This window comes from Salvelinus alpinus, chromosome 9 (assembly GCF_045679555.1).
Source record: "Salvelinus alpinus chromosome 9, SLU_Salpinus.1, whole genome shotgun sequence".
Taxonomy (NCBI): domain Eukaryota; kingdom Metazoa; phylum Chordata; class Actinopteri; order Salmoniformes; family Salmonidae; genus Salvelinus; species Salvelinus alpinus.
Genome location: NC_092094.1, coordinates 18,834,681 through 18,852,586, shown reverse-complemented (window position 1 = coordinate 18,852,586; position 17,906 = coordinate 18,834,681). Strand labels below are relative to the sequence as shown.

Below are 17,906 nucleotides of genomic sequence, written 5' to 3'. Positions count from 1 at the left end.
GACACAGCCCTTAGAACCCCCAAGGTGCCTTATTGCTATTATAAACTGGTTTCCAACCTAATTAGAGCAGTAAAAATAAATGTTTTGTCATACCCATGGTATACGGTCTCATATACCACAGCTGTCAGCCAATCAGCATTCAGGGCTCAAACCACCCAGTTTATAATACATATTATATTACATGGCTATTACATATTAGTACAATTTGGGGCTTTTGTTTTAGAATTGTGTGATAACTATACCATAAAGTGCTGTGTATGTAATGTACAGTAGTTGTTGTGTTGTAGTGTAGCCTTGTCCAATTCTGTGTTTAACACAGGATATTTGTTTAACGGTCACTGGTTGTAAAGTTATATTGTTTTTAGTAATATGTATTTTGTTACAGGTGTTGCGTTCTATTTCCTTTCATTTCTGTTATTGAGGCTTGATTATTTTGGATTTAACATCAGCACGACAGGCATTGGGATGAATTGGTCCAATAGACTTGGTGCTGACAAATACAACTATGTGCCTCATGAGTACTGTATGCACAGCAGATAGATGATGAGTGCCCCATTGCTATACACTGTTTGCTCCTTGCTTCTTACTCCATAGATACTGGGGTCTCTATGGATACTCTGTAATTTAGAGCCTGTCATCCTTCATGGGTCATGGTTATTGTGCCCTCCACATATCTGTACACATTATTTCATAAAAGGGCTCCATACTGTGGTGCTGTGGAGCTTTTGAGAGGGCAGGTTACCATGACGCACAGAAAAATGACATTCCCATGGCGACGGCTGCTTGGGGTCAAGAGCAGTGTTGAGACACATTCCAAGTAGGGACGCGCTGAGAGGAAGAGAGATGAATATAAAGGGAGAGAGACAGAGGAGGGGAGGAAAGAGGGAGATTGAATTAAGTTGTGTTGGGTTTGGTGTGTTCTCATAGATTTCTGTAATGACATTTTAAACTGTGGCCACAATGGTAGAAAGAAACATAGATTTTCCTCTCTCACATACAGACACACACCAGCGGCGGTCGGTGCCATTTAAGATGATGGAGGACGATCATTTTTTTTATGAGCATTGTCTTATTTCTATTAAAGCATATTGGATGAATGTCATTCATATTCCATTCACCCAGATCAATGTGACATTGATAGGTTTAGGCTGCTACATGATACTCAACATGTTCCCTATACCCATCATGATGTTGCTACAACCTAGCCTATGAATGATCGGTCGGCAAGCAGTTTAGCAGTTACACCGGCAGGCCCCGGTGGCAATACATTAATACAATCAAAAGCTTACCTTGACTTGGAAAAGTTCCAACGTTGGATAACCATAGCCAGCTAGGTAACATAGCATCCCTCTCTGTTTGTGCTGGGTGTTTGAATAGGCTAAACTAGCTAGCTGCATTCACTAGATAAGTAAGTGAAAGTGAAAAAATATAATACAACGAAATATAGCTAGCTCTCTCTCTCTCTCTCTCTCTCTCTCGCTTTGCTTTCTTTTTTGAATAAAAGTATTTGTTCAAAACTAGGCTAGCTAGCTGTAGCTTATGCTTTAGGGACTAGATTCATTCTCTGATCATTTGATTTGTTGGACAACATGTCAGTCCTCCAGAAGCTGTCATAATTACTGTGTAAGTCTATGGAAGGTGGTGAGAACCATGAGCCTCCTAGATTTTGTATTGAAGTCAATGTACCCAGAGGAGGACGGAAACAAGCTGTCCTCCGGCTACCCCATGGTGCTACCATACAGAGTGCTGTTAAGGATACTGTTGACCTTCGCTGCAAAACAGTGTGTTTTAATCAATTATTTGGTGACGTGAATTGATTTAGCATAGTTTTATCTAAAAGGTGTGTAAAGCCTTGTGTAAGCATCACTATGTCCAGCTCTCTCTCAACTCATACCCACATTCACTCAAATTGCTAGCTACTGAAATATATTCAAATATGATATACAGTACTGCATACTTTTGAATAGTGTAACCCACCAGAGAAACCATTTCTACAGCCATAACATAGCTGGTATGTTTTTCCATTTAAATAATCAATGTTGACTGTCTCTGTACGTCTTTAGGTAATGCAGGTTGTGCGTGAGCAGATCACTAGGACTCTGTCCAGTAAGCCCACGTCTCTGGAGCTGTTTAAGAACAAGGTGAATGCTCTGAACTACAGTGAGATCCTCAAACTACGCCAGACAGAGCGGCTGCACCAAGAGGAGACCCTCGCCCCGCCTGTATTGTGAGTCCTTTAACTGTTTGGGCAGAATTTTTTTCTCTCGCTCTCGCTCTCGCTCGCTCTCTCGCTCTCTCGCTCTCGCTCGCTCTCTCGCTCTCTCTCTCTCTCTCTCTCTCTCTCTCTCTCTCTCTCTCTCTCTCTCTCTCTCTCTCTCTCTCTCTCTCTCTCTCTCTCTCTCTCTCTCTCTCTCTCTCTCTCTCTCTCTCTCTCTCTCTCTCTCTCTCTCTCTCTCTCTCTCTCTCTCTCTCTCTCTCACACACACACACAAACAAAACCCCTTGTCAGCCTGTACTTCCCCCAAAGGCCTCTAGAGGGCAGCGATCAGCCCCCGTAGTGTGTGTATGTGTGTATACTTCAGCGTGTATCAAAATCAAATCAAATGAAATTGTATTTGTCACATGCACCGAATACAACAGGTGTAGACCTTACAGTGAAAAGCTTACTTACAAGCCTTTAACCAACAATGCTTTAGATCGTTAGAGAAAAATAACTGATAAGTTAAAAATAGATAAGTAAAAAAGTAACAAATAATTAAACAGCAGCAGTAAAATAACAATAGCGAGGCTATATACAAGGGGTACCGGTACAGAGTCAATGTGCGGGGGCACCGGTTAGTTGAGATAAATGAGGTAATATGTACATGTAGGTAGAGTTATTAAAGTGACTATGCATAGATACGAAACAGAGAGTAGCAGCAGCGTAAAGGGGGGTGGCAATGATTAGATGTTCAGGAGTCTTATGGCTTGGAGGTAGAAGCTGTTAAGAAGCCTTTCGGACCTAGACTTGGCGCTCCGGTACTGCTTGCCGTGTGGTAGCAGAGAGAACAGTCTATGACTAGGGTTGTCTTTGACAATTTTTAGGGCATTCCTCTGACACCGCCTGGTATAGAGGTCCTGGATGGCAGGAAGCTTGTCCCCAGTGATGTAATGTGCCGTACGCACTACCCTCTGTAGTGCCTTGCGGTCAGAGGCCGAGCAGTTGCCATACCAGGCAGTGATGCAACCAGTGACGATGCTCTCGATGGTGCAGCTATAGAACCTTTTGAGGATCTGAGGACCCATGCCACATCTTTTCAGTCTCCAGAGGGGAAATAGGCTTTGTTGTGCCCTCTTCACGACTGTCTTAGTGGGTTTGGACCATGATAGTTTGTTGGTGATGTGGACACCAAGGAACTCTCAACCTGCTCCACTACAGCCCTGTCGATAAGAATGGGGGTGTGCTCGGTCCTCCTTTTCCTGTAGTCCACAATCATCTCCTTTGTCTTGATCACATTGAGGGAGAGGTTGTTGTCCTGGCACCACACGACCAGCTCTCTGACTTCCACCATAAAGGCCAGGGGTGTACAATTAGAATTCAAAGAGGCCCAGGACTAACATTTTCTCCCCCCAAAGGTCTAAACCATTAAAATGTCTAACGTGCGCTATGATTTGGGGACATATGTAGTTCTTCTATATGCATAGCTAATAAACAAAGTACTACATTTCAATAACATTTCAACAATATTTATTGCACATTTTCAATGCAGACACATTAAATATGAGGTAAAATAAATATGCAGCCTAATCATAAATAAAAGTAGGCCTATCACAAATGTTCTCATTTCAAATTAAACAAGACTGCATCTTCACAATAAAATAACAAAAGTGCCTGTTTCTGAAAAAAGTGCTTTGATTTTTGATCAAATAAGGAACCACAGGTTTAATATGTATCTTTCCTACTCTCTCCCACTTCACTTCTCCATATCGCTTCCTTAGTGAGAGAAATGGGCTTTTGCTTGTCCTGCCAGTAATTTGAACCTTGGCTGGAATGGAGTCAGTGCCATTCTCATGCACATATGTTGGTGCTCATTGGTGAGTCTAGAATGGTACTTATTTTTTATGAGGTTCATAGTGGAGAAAGAAGACTCACAACTGTATGTGGAGCCAAACATGGTCAAGGTGTGTAGTGATACTTTGGTTAGACCAGGGAAAACAGTCTCAGACACAGTCTGCAGCCAGAAAGTGTCATGATCAGTTAGTTGAAAGTGCTCTCTTAGTGCAACATTTGCTTGCAGATCAATCAGTTCCATCTGTAGAGATCCAGCATGTGCCCACTTGAAGGTCTTTGTCACCTCCTTTAAAAATCGCCTGACATCTATGATGAGGAATTGATTCTCAATTAGAAGGAGCTGCTGTCCAAGGCTGAAGATGTCAAAGCGATTTCTGAAGTTTCCAATCAGCTTATCTATGAATTCAACATGAGGAGAAACATCTCTCTCACCCTGAATCTGTTCCTGCACTTTTGAGAAGTGTGCACAGTTTCCTTGAAGATCTTCCTTGAACACTTCCATTTTCCTCTGGAAGGACCAGACAGATGTCATCAAATCACAAACTGAATTGTTTTTGCCCTGTAGTTTCACGTTGAGCTCATTAAGGTGTGATGTGATGTCTACCAAAAAAGCACCAATATCCATTTTGCTCTTGTCTTGCAAAAATTGTGAAAACTATGTTGCCTTCTGACTCTTGAGCTGTACTAGGAAAGCTGTTATTTCCTTTCGAATGGACGTTCCAACACCCTGCCTTTACTGAGCCATCTTACATTGTTGTGCAGCAGTAGGTCATTTGCATTTGCCTCAACTTGTTTCAGGAATTCTCTCAGCAGGCGATGTTGATGACATGAGGATGCCCTGAGGAAGTTGAGGAGTTTCATCATTGTATTCATCACTTCAGCATACTCTTCTGACAGATTGGCGCACAGGACAGACTGATGAATGGAGTGGTAAGCTGTGAGATCAGGGTTGTCCTCTTTCAGCCGTGCCACAGCTCCTCTCTCTCTTCCTGTCATTGCAGGGGCCCCGTCTGAGGTGATAGAGACCACTTGTTTTAGATCTATCCCCCTCTTTCTCAGCATCTCCTTTATGGCCATGTATATGTCCTTTCCTCTTGTATGTGTGTTGAGTAGTGTTGTACCTAACAGGTCTTCACAGAATTCCTTCTTCTCTGTGTGGTAAAATATAACATACACTAGAAGCTGGGCATTATTACTCACATCAGCAGATTCATCAACAGCTAATGCTCTGCATGGTGCACTCCGAATAGCTTCATCAAGCTGTGTTAATACATCCTCTGTTAGTATTTCACTCTTTCTTGCTGTTGTTGTACGTGGCATTGGGATTTGCTTGATCTTTTCACACAGCTCGTCTTTTTGTTTACCATCAAGTAAAGTTTCAGCAACAGCAACAGCATTCATGCACTCCATCACCACTCCCCCGTCAGTAAAATGGCTTTTGGTGTTGACCCAAAATCCAAGCAATTTTTAGTGAACATTCGTTTGCACGTTGTTGGGCAGTGAATGCATGGGAGAGGACTCTGGTGGACCAATCATACTGGGCTTTGAGTTCATTTATTTTGCGTGCCCTCACCTCAGACTGCTGTGGATATTATCTCAAAAGATCTGTGATTTGTCTTGTAGTGGCGCTTCACTTTGACACGTTTTATTAGAGCCACGGTCTCTGAACATATCAGGCAGAGTGATTTGACACTCGCTGTGGGAAGGATAAATGCATATTTGTCTGTCCACTCCTCTTTGAAAGCTACATTTTCTGTATCGACTTTCCTGACTATTGAGCACGCCATTCTATAATTTCTCCATTCGCTTCTGCTTTTGCTTCTCTCGCTGTCTCTCTCTCTGACAACATCAGTCTCCTAACATGCATTGTAAATGTTCACTTTGATTGGCTGAGTTTCGTGAAGTGATTTAAATAACACACGTGATTGGACAACACACAGTAGTATGAGGCGCTGTCTGGGACCTTCCCAGCTGCGCTGAGCCAGCGCAGTATGTTAACATTGAAAAAAAGGGTTGCTTCATCAGTATTTAATTTAACAATTATTTATGAGAAATGTGTCGAGTTCCAGGTAGAACCTTCACTCGGTCCGGACCGAGGTCCGCCAATTGTGCACCTCTGCTATAAGCTGTCTCATCGTTGTCGGTGATCAGGCCTACCACTGTTGTGTCATCGGCAAGCTTGATGATGGTGTTGGAGTCGTGCCTGGCCATGTAGTCAATAGTGAACAGGGAGTACAGGAGGGGACTGAGCACGCACCCCTCAGGGGCCACCTGGTTGAGGATCAGCGTGGCAGATGTGTTGTTACCTACCCTTACCACCAGGGGTGCGGCCCGTCAGGAATCCAGGATCCAGTTGCAGAGGGAGGTGTATAGTCTCAGGGCCCTTAGCTTAGTGATGAGCTTTGAGGGCACTATGGTGTTGAACGCTGAGCTGTAGTCAATGAATAGCATTCTCACGTAGGTGTTCCTGTTGTCCAGGTGGGAAAGGGCAGTGTTGAGTGCAATAAAGATTGCATCATTTGTGGATCTGTTGGGGCGGTACGCAAATTGGAGTGGGTCTAGAGTTTCTGAGATAATGGTGTTGATGTGAGCCATGACCAGCCTTTCAAAGCACTTCATGGTTACAGACGTGAGTGCTACGGGTCAGTAGTCATTTAGGCAGGTTACCTTAGTGTTCTTGGGCACAGGGACTATGGTGGTCTGCTTGAAACATGTTGGTATTACAGACTCAGTCAGGGACAGGTTGAAAATGTCAGTGAAGACACTTGCCAGTTGGTCCGCGCATGCTCGGAGTACACGTCCTGGTAATCCGTCTGTCCCTGCGGCCTTCTGAATGTTGACCTGTTTAAAGGGCTTACTCACATCGGCTACGAAGAGCGTGATCACACAGTTGTCTGGAACAGCTGGTGCTCTCATGCATGTTTCAGTGTTACTTGCCTCGAAGCGGGCATAGAAGTAATTTAGCTCATCTGGTAGGCCTGTGTCACTGGGCAGCTCACGGCTGTGCTTCCCTTTGTAGTCTGTAATAGTTTGCAAGCCCTGCCACATCAGACGAGCGTTGGAGTCGGTGTAGTACGGTTCGATCTTAGTCTTGTATTGATGCTTTGCCTGTTTGATGGTTCGTTGGAGGGCATAGCGGGATTTCTTTAAAGCGTCCGGGTTAGAGTCCCGCTCCTTGAAAGCGGCAGCTCTTCCCTTTAGCTCAGTGTGGATGTTGCCTGTAATCCATGGTTTCTGGTTGGGGTATGTACGTACGGTCACTGTTCGGATGACATCATCGATGCACTTGTTGATGAAGCCTGTGACTGATGTGGTGTACTCCTCAATGCCATTAGAAGAATCCCGGAACATATTCCAGTTTGTGAAGGCAAAATAGTTCTGTAGCTTAGCATTTGCTTCATCTGACCAGTATGCAAGTGTGAATGAATGACCACCATTCTTCTCTGGTCCAGAATGCTTTTGACCCCTATGAAATCAGGGGTGTTGCTATACTCTGTCCTTGCTTTAGCAATGCAAGATACTCACTTATCAGTATTAGGTCAAATAAAGCTCATTGAATTGAATAGAATGATGTTGAGTGTGTTATGGGTATGGGAGAACTGGGACAAAAGTAACACTTTTAGTTTTCTTCCTAAATACTCAGAGATCGATAGAGCTAGAGAGACCATATTTTATGACAAACAACGTATACAGTGGGGCAAAAAAGTATTTAGTCAGCCACCAATTGTGCAAGTTCTCCCACTTAAAAAGATGAGAGAGGCCTGTAATTTTCATCATAGGTACACTTCAACTATGACAGACAAAATGAGAAAAAAAAATCCAGAAAATCACATTGTAGGATTTTTTATGAATTTATTTGCAAATTATGGTGGAAAATAAGTATTTGGTCAATAACAAAAGTTTATCTCAATACTTTGTTATATACCATTTGTTGGCAATGACAGAGGTCAAACGTTTTCTGTAAGTCTTCACAAGGTTTTCACACACTGTTGCTGGTATTTTGGCCCATTCCTCCATGCAGATCTCCTCTAGAGCAGTGATGTTTTGGCGCTGTTGCTGGGCAACACGGACTTTCAACTCCCTCCAAAGATTTTCTATGGGGTTGAGATCTGGAGACTGGCTAGGCCACTCCAGGACCTTGAAATGCTTCTTACGAAGCCACTCCTTCGTTGCCCGGGCGGTGTGTTTGGGATCATTGTCATGCTGAAAGACCCAGCCACGTTTCATCTTCAATGCCCTTGCTGATGGAAGGAGGTTTTCACTCAAAATCTCACGATACATGGCCCCATTCATTCTTTCCTTTACACGGATCAGTCGTCCTGGTCCCTTTGCAGAAAAACAGCCCCAAAGCATGATGTTTCCACCCCCATGCTTCACAGTAGGTATGGTGTTCTTTGGATGCAACTCAGCAGTCTTTGTCCTCCAAACACGACGAGTTGAGTTTTTACCAAAAAGTTATATTTTGGTTTCATCTGACCATATGACATTCTCCCAATCTTCTTCTGGATCATCCAAATGCTCTCTAGCAAACTTCAGACGGGCCTGGACATGTACTGGCTTAAGCAGGGGGACACGTCTGGCACTGCAGGATTTGAGTCCCTGGCGGCGTAGTGTGTTACTGATGGTAGGCTTTGTTACTTTGGTCCCAGCTCTCTGCAGGTCATTCACTAGGTCCCCCCGTGTGGTTCTGGGATTTTTGCTCACCATTCTTGTGATCATTTTGACCCCACGGGGTGAGATCTTGCGTGGAGCCCCAGATCGAGGGAGATTATCAGTGGTCTTGTATGTCTTCCATTTCCTAATAATTGCTCCCACAGTTGATTTCTTCAAACCAAGCTGCTTACCTATTGCAGATTCAGTCTTCCCAGCCTGGTGCAGGTCTACAATTTTGTTTCTGGTGTCCTTTGACAGCTCTTTGGTCTTGGCCATAGTGGAGTTTGGAGTGTGACTGTTTGAGGTTGTGGACAGGTGTCTTTTATACTGATAACAAGTTCAAACAGGTGCCATTAATACAGGTAACGAGTGGAGGACAGAGGAGCCTCTTAAAGAAGAAGTTACAGGTCTGTAAGAGCCAGAAATCTTGCTTGTTTGTAGGTGACCAAATACTTATTTTCCACCATAATTTGCAAATAAATTCATTAAACATCCTACAATGTGATTTTCTGGATTTTTTTTCCTCATTTTGTCTGTCATAGTTGAAGTGTACCTATGATGAACATTACAGGCCTCTCTCATTTTTTTAAGTGGGAGAACTTGCACAATTGGTGGCTGACTAAATACTTTTTTGCCCCACTGTATGCCCCATCTCCTCTGTCATTAGCAACTGTAATTTAATTTCTAGGGTAAATGAGTTTAAATTAAATAGACAGAGAACAGAACTACTGCAATGTTACTTTTGTACCTGCCGGCGGGGCAGGAGTAACACAGCCTTGGGACGGAAGTAACAGTTTGCGAGAAGCGCACAATATCTGTCTTATCTCCATGTTTCTGGTTTGTAATGCTCGTTACGTTCAACAAATGTACTATCAGCCCTAATTTCATGTTTGTGTCGATTTGAATAATTAATTAACCATGCATCAACATCACAATGTTGTTCAACCACAATATTTTGCCTTACAATATTAATCAGACTAAAATGGATGACATAATAGCTGTATTAACCATAATTTTCTCGTTTCACTTTAATGGGAATGTAGCAGGATATGTTTCTCACCATTTTCATTGACTATTCATGCTTAGCCATAGCTCGGCGAAACATTGTAGGACTTGGCTGTTTTTTTTGCAGGGAGCTCGTCCTATGCATTAGGAACATACTGACTTCACTACATCATTCTAGCTTCTGTCTTATCTGAGAAAATGAGTGCATTACTTTAGACCCGTAGTACTTTCATCCTGGCTCTCCCCTACTTGCTGTGTGTGTGACTCTTTCTTTGTCTCTGCCCCTGCAGAGAGCTGAAGGAGCGTCTGAAGCCTGAGCTGTTGGAGCTGATTCGCCAGCAGAGACTGAACCGCCTGTGTCAGGGAACCCTCTTCCGCAAGATCAGCAGTCGACGAAGACAGGGTGAGACTCCACGCACCTCTGTGAGGGGTGTGTTAACTCGAAATGACACAACGACAAGATTCCAGTTTAACAAAGTTTACTATACCGTATGAACACACTACAAGGTAGCCATTCCACTCAAGGCTAGGTCCATCAACAACCAGACTCCCTGTGCAGGCGCACTCTTGACTGAGTGATAGCCCCGTAATAACAGAAATATAGGGATACTTTAAACATGAACTTAACAGGGTGGACAGGCATTTACATTAGAAAGAGAGAGAAAAGTAAAAGGGGAAGCTACCAGGAGAGCCCAACCCCCAGTGAAAAATAGGGTGACGAATGAAGGATGGTAGATCAAATCAAATCAAATCAAATTTTATTAGTCACATACACATGGTTAGCAGATGTTAATGCGAGTGTAGCGAAATGCTTGTGCTTCTAGTTCAGACAATGCAGTAATAACCAACAAGTAATCTAACCTAACAATTCCACAACTACTACCTTATACACACACACAAGTGTAAAGGGATAAAGAATATGTACATAAAGATATATGAATGAGTGGTGGTACAGAACGGCATGGCAAGATGCAGTAGATGGTATAGAGTACGGTATATACATATGAGATGAGTACTGTAGGGTATGTAAACATAAAGTGGCATAGTTTAAAGTGGCTAGTGGTACATGTATTACATAAAGATGGCAAGATGCAGTAGATGATATAGAGTACAGTATATACATATGAGATGGGTAATGTAGGGTATGTAAACATTATATTAAGTGGCATTGTTTAAAGTGGCTAGTGGTACATTTTTACATAATTTCCATCAATTCCCATTTTTAAAGTGGCTGGAGTTGAGTCAGTATGTTGGCAGCGGCCGCTAAATGTTAGTGGTGGCTGTTTAACAGTCTGATGGCCTTGAGATAGAAGCTGTTTTTCAGTCTCTCGGTCCCTGCTTTGATGCACCTGTACTGACCTCGCCTTCTGGATGATAGCGGGGTGAACAGGCAGTGGCTTGGGTGGTTGTTGTCCTTGATGATCTTTATGGCCTTCCTGTGACATCGGGTGGTGTAGGTGTCCTGGAGGGCAGGTAGTTTGCCCCCGGTGATGCGTTCTGCAGACCTCACTACCCTCTGGAGAGCCTTACGGTTGTGGGCGGAGCAGTTGCCGTACCAGGCGGTGATACAGCCCGACAGGATGCTCTCGATTGTGCATCTGTAGAAGTTTGTGAGTGCTTTTGGTGACAAGCCGAATTTCTTCAGCCTCCTGAGGTTGAAGAGGCGCTGCTGCGCCTTCTTCACAACGCTGTCTGTGTGGGTGGACCAATTCAGTTTGTCCGTGATGTGTACACCGAGGAACTTAAAACTTTCCACCTTCTCCACTACTGACCCGTCGATGTGGATAGGGGGGTGCTCCCTCTGCTGTTTCCTGAAGTCCACAATCATCTCCTTTGTTTTGTTGACGTTGAGTGTGAGGTTATTTTCCTGACACCACACTCCGAGGGCCCTCACCTCCTCCCTGTAGGCCGTCTCGTCGTTGTTGGTAATCAAGCCTACCACTGTAGTGTCATCCGCAAACTTGATGATTGAGTTGGAGGCGTGCATGGCCACGCAGTCGTGGGTGAACAGGGAGTACAGGAGAGGGCTCAGAACGCACCCTTGTGGGGCCCCAGTGTTGAGGATCAGCGGGGTGGAGATGTTGTTACCTACCCTCACCACCTGGGGGCGGCCCGTCAGGAAGTCCAGGACCCAGTTGCACAGGGCGGGGTCGAGACCCAGGGTCTCGAGCTTGATGACGAGTTTGGAGGGTACTATGGTGTTAAATGCTGAGCTGTAATCGATGAACAGCATTCTCACATGGGTATTCCTCTTGTCCAGATGGGTTAGGGCAGTGTGCAGTGTGGTTGCGATTGCGTCGTCTGTGGACCTATTGGGTCGGTAAGCAAATTGGAGTGGGTCTAGGGTGTCCGGTAGGGTGGAGGTGATATGGTCCTTGACTAGTCTCTCAAAGCACTTCATGATGACGGAAGTGAGTGCTACGGGGCGGTAGTCGTTTAGCTCAGTTACCTTAGCTTTCTTGGGAACAGGAACAATGGTGGCCCTCTTGAAGCATGTGGGAACAGCAGACTGGGATAAGGATTGATTGAATATGTCCGTAAACACACCAGCCAGCTGGTCTGCGCATGCTCTGAGGACGCGGCTGGGAATGCCGTCTGGGCCTGCAGCCTTGCGAGGGTTAACACGTTTAAATGTTTTACTCACCTCGGCTGCAGTGAAGGAGAGCCCGCAGGTTTTGGTAGGGGGCCGTGTCAGTGGCACTGTATAGATGAAGCGAGAAGAGAGATGCCCTTTCTTTAATCATGCTGATGATTTGTTATTATTGGTCATTTCAGATAAGTTGTGGTACTGTCGTTTGTCACCCAATCACAAAGTCCTGCACTTTGGCGATGTGGAGGAGGACACAGAAACACCCCCCATCGAGAGTCTCCAGGAGAAGAGTGAGTTATTAACAACAGCAACACTATGAGTGACTCTGTAACCTTCCATTGTAGCCTTGACATCACCCTTTTGTCATTGGCTCTGTGTTCAAAGCTGAGGTGTGCCTCTAAACATGCTCTTCCTATTTTCCTCTCTCAGTTCCTGTTGCAGATATCAAAGCACTGCTGACAGGGAAAGACTGCCCTCACATGAAGGAGAATAAGGGCAAACAGACCAAGGTTTGATGATAAGATATAAGGAATGGATATGTGTCTTCTGCTTTTATCCAACCCCCTCCCCCGATATATACACCTACACACACATGGCTGGAGCAGAGGGCAGCGCCCAATGAGACATTTAGGGGGTTAAATTCCTTGCTCAATTGATCAGCAGGAGGTGGAACCTGAGATATTGATGCCAACAACCCTCCAGTTGCCGGCTCACTGCCCCTACTGACAACGTCCCCTGAACACACCTTTGGCCCTACAGCTAATTTCCTCTTTCACACTATGTACCTGGCCCTCCATAAACTATGTTGTGCTGTGTCCTCCTGCAGGAAGGGTTGGACCTGGCTTTCAGCATCACTTATGACGTGGAGGAGTACAGCCTCAACTTTATCGCCTCATCCAGAACAGATGTGAGTAGTCATGTCACAGGAGCTAGTGTCTGTATTGTCCACATACATCCTTCTCCCACTCTCTTTTCCCAGAGTTAAATCACACATCTCTCTCTCTCTCTCAATTCAATAACTTAATTGGTGTGGAAATTTAAAGCATGTACAGTACATTGCCAAAGTAAACATAAAGTATAACAAGATGATCTCTCTGTCTCCCTCCTTCAGTTCTGCCTGTGGACAGATGGACTGAGCGTGCTCCTGGGGCGGGACATGAGTAGTGAATGCATGAGGAGTGAGCTGGATATCCTGCTTTCCATGGAGATCAAGCTCCGCCTCCTGGACCTGGAGAACGTGCCCATCCCAGACTGCGCCCCCCCGGTGCCCAAACCCCCCAGCAACTTCAACTTCTGCTATGACTTAAGCCAGGCTGAGCAGTAGGCCTGGAGAGAGGTCAAGGCATGGTAGAGGAGGAGACCTGGGGCCTGTTCAGGAGGATGTAACGTTACAGAATGTTCGGATAGAAATACATGAAGTAGAACATACATGATCATCTGTCCTATGGAATAAGGGTGCATGTCAGTTCTATTCATTCTATTTCTATCTGCAACGCTCAGAATGTTTCATGTCACTGAATGTACCCCAATAACGACCAAGCATGTGGACATAGCTAGATACACAGGAGGAACAGTGGCAACATGGAGGCCTGGATGGACATAAAGATGATCTAAAGCAGAGGCAAAGGTGTCTTCTTCTATGGGCGGAGTAATGTGGAAGACGAGAGGCTGAAGAGGATTCCTTAGGTACTATTAGAGTGATCATCTTTTTGGGTGTGGTCCCGGGCACACAAGTGTATTGTAACTGTAGAAATGAAAAACAGAAAGGAAAACGCTGCACACTGCTGCTCCCAGGTGATATTTATTTATAACAACGTTTCAACCCTTAGGTCTTCATCAGGCATCCATATCCCAGGTGGGGGTGGAAGGTCCTATATATAGGGGCAGTTCTCAGTGACATCACTTCCTGAAACAGGAGGTAAAAAATATATAACATAGGTTGACAATATTAACATTCAATGTATCAAAATATATGATCATACACAATGTGATCAATATTTACAGTAATATATATATATACATACAATATTCAATTAGGATTAAAAAAATAATAATAATTTGGACATTTTGAAACTATAAAAACTGTTTTCAAGAAATTACCCACAAAATGACAAGTGGCTTCTGAAGGGAGTTATGTTTTCTATAGTTGAATGCTTGATACTTTAGCATTACTTGTCTTCAGCGTTTCTCCCATTCTTACTTCGGTCTTCAACTCTCCATGGCTCCAGTCCTTCACAGTCCTCTGTGTATTGTGTTTGGACAGAGTTAAAGTTTAGTTTTGGTCATATCTGTGTTTAAGTTTTTTTCGTTTTTCAACTTTTTGGGGGTTTTCCATAAACTGATACCTTCGTGAAACAGGCGGCATGACAGCTCTTCTGAACATACTGAACCAAAGGATTGAAACAGAACAAACCAATACATATATATTTTTGTATATATATATGCCTCTGAGACAGAATCACTTGTTTTGACGTTTACATTTTACATTTTTACATTTCAGTAATTTAGCAGACGCTCTTATCCAGAGCGACTTACAGGAGCAATTACAGTTAAGTGCCTTGAGGGCACATCGACCCATGAGCACGTAGTTGACATGGTACTGAACAACTTGACCTCCTACACCAACAGAATCCTGTCTAGCAGATTGTAACGGGCTTTAGAAGTCTTTACAGGATAGGTACAGTTTGGCGTAGCACATAGCATTTTCCACCAACCTTAAAGGGATTCTCTGGTACTTTTGTATACTTTTTAGACAGTAGTTCTGATAGTAGCACCCATGAGCCAAAAGTGGTCCCCACAAATTGCGTAATACATCACATGTGCAGATATGTGTACCACGTCATCACATTAGCCCGTTACAATCTGCTAGCTAGCAGAATTCTTACTCCCTGTTCTAAAGTGGTACTTTAATAATTTGAAGACAGAAACAAGAAAATAGAGATAATCAGGCACCAAGCCTGGTAGAATCCCTATTTATAATATATGAAATATCCTTTATATGTACAGTGCCTTCGGAAAGTATTCAGACCCAGTGACTTTTTTAATGTTACAGACTTATTCTAAAATGAATTAAATATTATTGTTTTTCAGCAATCTACACACAATACCCCATAATGACAATGCGAAAACAGGTTTTTAGACATTTTTGCAAATGTATTAAAAATAAAAAACAGAAATACCTTATATGCATAAGTATTCAGATCCTTTGCTATGAGACTCGAAATTGAGCTCCGGTGCATCCTGTTTCCATTGATCATTGTTTCTATAACTTGATTGGAGTCCACCTGTGATAAATGCAATTGATTGGACATGGTTTGGAAAGGCACACACCTGTCTATATAAGGTCCCACAGTTGACAGTGCATGTCAGAGCAAAAACCAAACCATGAGGTTGAAGGAATTATCCGTAGAGCTCCAAGACAGGATTGTTTCGAGGCACTGATCTGGGGAAGGGTACCAAAAAATGTCTGCAGCATTGAAGGTTCCCAAGTACACAGTGGCCTCCATCATTCTTAAATGGAAGAAGTTTGGAACCACCAAGACTCTTCCTAGAGCTGGCCGCCCAGCCAAACTGAGCAATCAGGGCACAAGGGCCTTGGTCAGGGAGGTGACCAAGAACCCGATGGTCACTCTGTGGAGATGGGAGAACCTTCCAGAAGGACAACCATCTCTGCAGCACTCCATCAGTCAGACCTTTATGGTAGAGTGGCCAGACGGAAGCCACTCCTCAGTAAAAGGAATATGACAGCCTGCTTGGGTGTTTGCCAAAAGGCACCTAAAGACTCTCAGACCATGAGAAACAAGATTCTCTGGTCTGATGAAACCAAGATTGTACTCTTTGGCCTGAATGCCAAGCGTCACATCTGGAGGAAACCTTGCACCATCCCTACGGTGAAGCATGGTGGTGGCAGCATCATGCTGTGGGGATGTTTTTCAGCGGCAGGGACTGGGAGACTAGTCAGGATCAAGGCAAAGATGAACAGAGCAAAGTACAGAGAGATCCTTGATGAAGACCTGCTCCAGACCTCAGACTGGGGACAACGACCCTAAGCATACAGCCAAGACAACGCAGGAGTGGCTTCGGGACAAGTCTCTGAATGTGCTTGAGTGGCCCAGCTAGAGCCCGATCTAACATCTCTGGAGACCTGAAAATAGCTGTGCAGCAACACTCAACATCCAACCTGACAGAGCTTGAGAGGATCTGCAGAGAAGAATGGTAGAACCTCTCCAAATACAGGTGCCAAGCTTGTAGTGTCCTACCCAAGAAGACTTGATTCTGTAATCGTTGCCAAAGGTGCTTCAACAAAGTACTGAGTAAAGGGTCTGAATACTTATGTAAATGTGATATTTCAATTTTAAATTGTTAAACTGTTTTTTATTTGTCATTATGTGGTATTGTGTGTAGATTGATGAAAAAAATGATTTATTCAATTTTAGAATAAGGCTGTAACGTAACAAAATGTGAAAAAAGTCAAGGGGTCTGAACACTTTCCGAAGGCACTGTATGTGCAGATAGCATTTTAATTAGTTCCATTTGCTTATGAACCCTTTGATGAGAATACCTCAGAGATACTCACATGGGCTGATGATCATGATTGATCTTCTGTACGTTTTACTTAAGGTTGCCATAAGGTTTGATGGCTAACATTCAAACGGTACTGTCTTAGGCAATGGGCTTTTGTGCTTTTATTGGTGTTGAGAGCTTGATCAACGATACAATCACCTTCCATATGCTCTTTATTGTAGGTACTATTCAAGCTACAGATAAGGTCGCTTAAGATACAGATAATGTAGCTAAGGTACAGATAAGTATTTTGTATCACTGACAAATGATTTAGCTTCAAGTACCATATATTTATCTCTGCTATTAATTAATTCTGCCTGGTAACCTTTTTTGCTCTGGAGCTGAGGGCAAAAGCTCTTAAAGGTCCATTATGAATTTCAGTCCATACTAAATGGATATTAGTTCAACATTGATATTGTTGTAGGGTACTTGGGATTTATTTTCATGACAATATGAATGATTCTGATAAATAAATCTGACCATCCAATTTTACTGTAATATATTGTAAAACAGTAAACAAATGTCCTATCAGTATGGTGGACCTTCAACTTTTCATATTCAAAATCTCAATGGCCAGTGAGACGGGTAAAAAGGTAAACTCATAATAATGGGTTTTTGTAGCCAGTTCCTTAGCCAGTGATCTGGGCTTCTCTGAAATTTGGGGTGATTTTGCTGTTCATTGCAAGTGTGTTCATGTTAAACACACTAATCTCCATGGTAACCCGTAATTTATGCTTTACTAAGATTAGGGTTGACATGAATAAATATGATTTATACAGATTGTCTTTGTCTAGCTTGGTTCATGGTCTGGTGGAATTGTAGAATAAACAAATCTACTCCAACTCATGGATGATTCCAAGCAATAGATAAACAAGAGATAAATGTACATTTATTGATAGAATTAAATATTCAATAAATACATATATAATTTTACACAAAGAAACATTTGAACTATTTTGCTTCCTTCAGTGGCAGTGTTAAATTAAATTGAATACAAAATTACTTACACCTGCTCAACTAAAAACGTGATGATTAAGGGCCAGG

At 43.3% G+C, this 17,906-nt stretch overlaps 1 protein-coding gene across 2 annotated transcripts in view; it reads left to right on the top strand.

The window, feature by feature from the left end:
- elmo3 (engulfment and cell motility 3) overlaps positions 1 to 17,643 on the top strand; it is a 45,232-nt gene extending 27,589 nt beyond the window's left edge. For both annotated transcript variants that reach the window (XM_071416293.1, XM_071416294.1), the window contains 6 exons: positions 2,064 to 2,227; positions 10,000 to 10,112; positions 12,485 to 12,589; positions 12,729 to 12,808; positions 13,126 to 13,206; positions 13,411 to 17,643. In XM_071416293.1, the coding sequence (XP_071272394.1) occupies positions 2,064 to 2,227; positions 10,000 to 10,112; positions 12,485 to 12,589; positions 12,729 to 12,808; positions 13,126 to 13,206; positions 13,411 to 13,623 (756 nt within the window). In that variant the 3' untranslated portion in view covers positions 13,624 to 17,643. The remainder of the gene's footprint in view (positions 1 to 2,063; positions 2,228 to 9,999; positions 10,113 to 12,484; positions 12,590 to 12,728; positions 12,809 to 13,125; positions 13,207 to 13,410) is intronic.
- Positions 17,644 to 17,906: the final 263 nt, after the last annotated feature.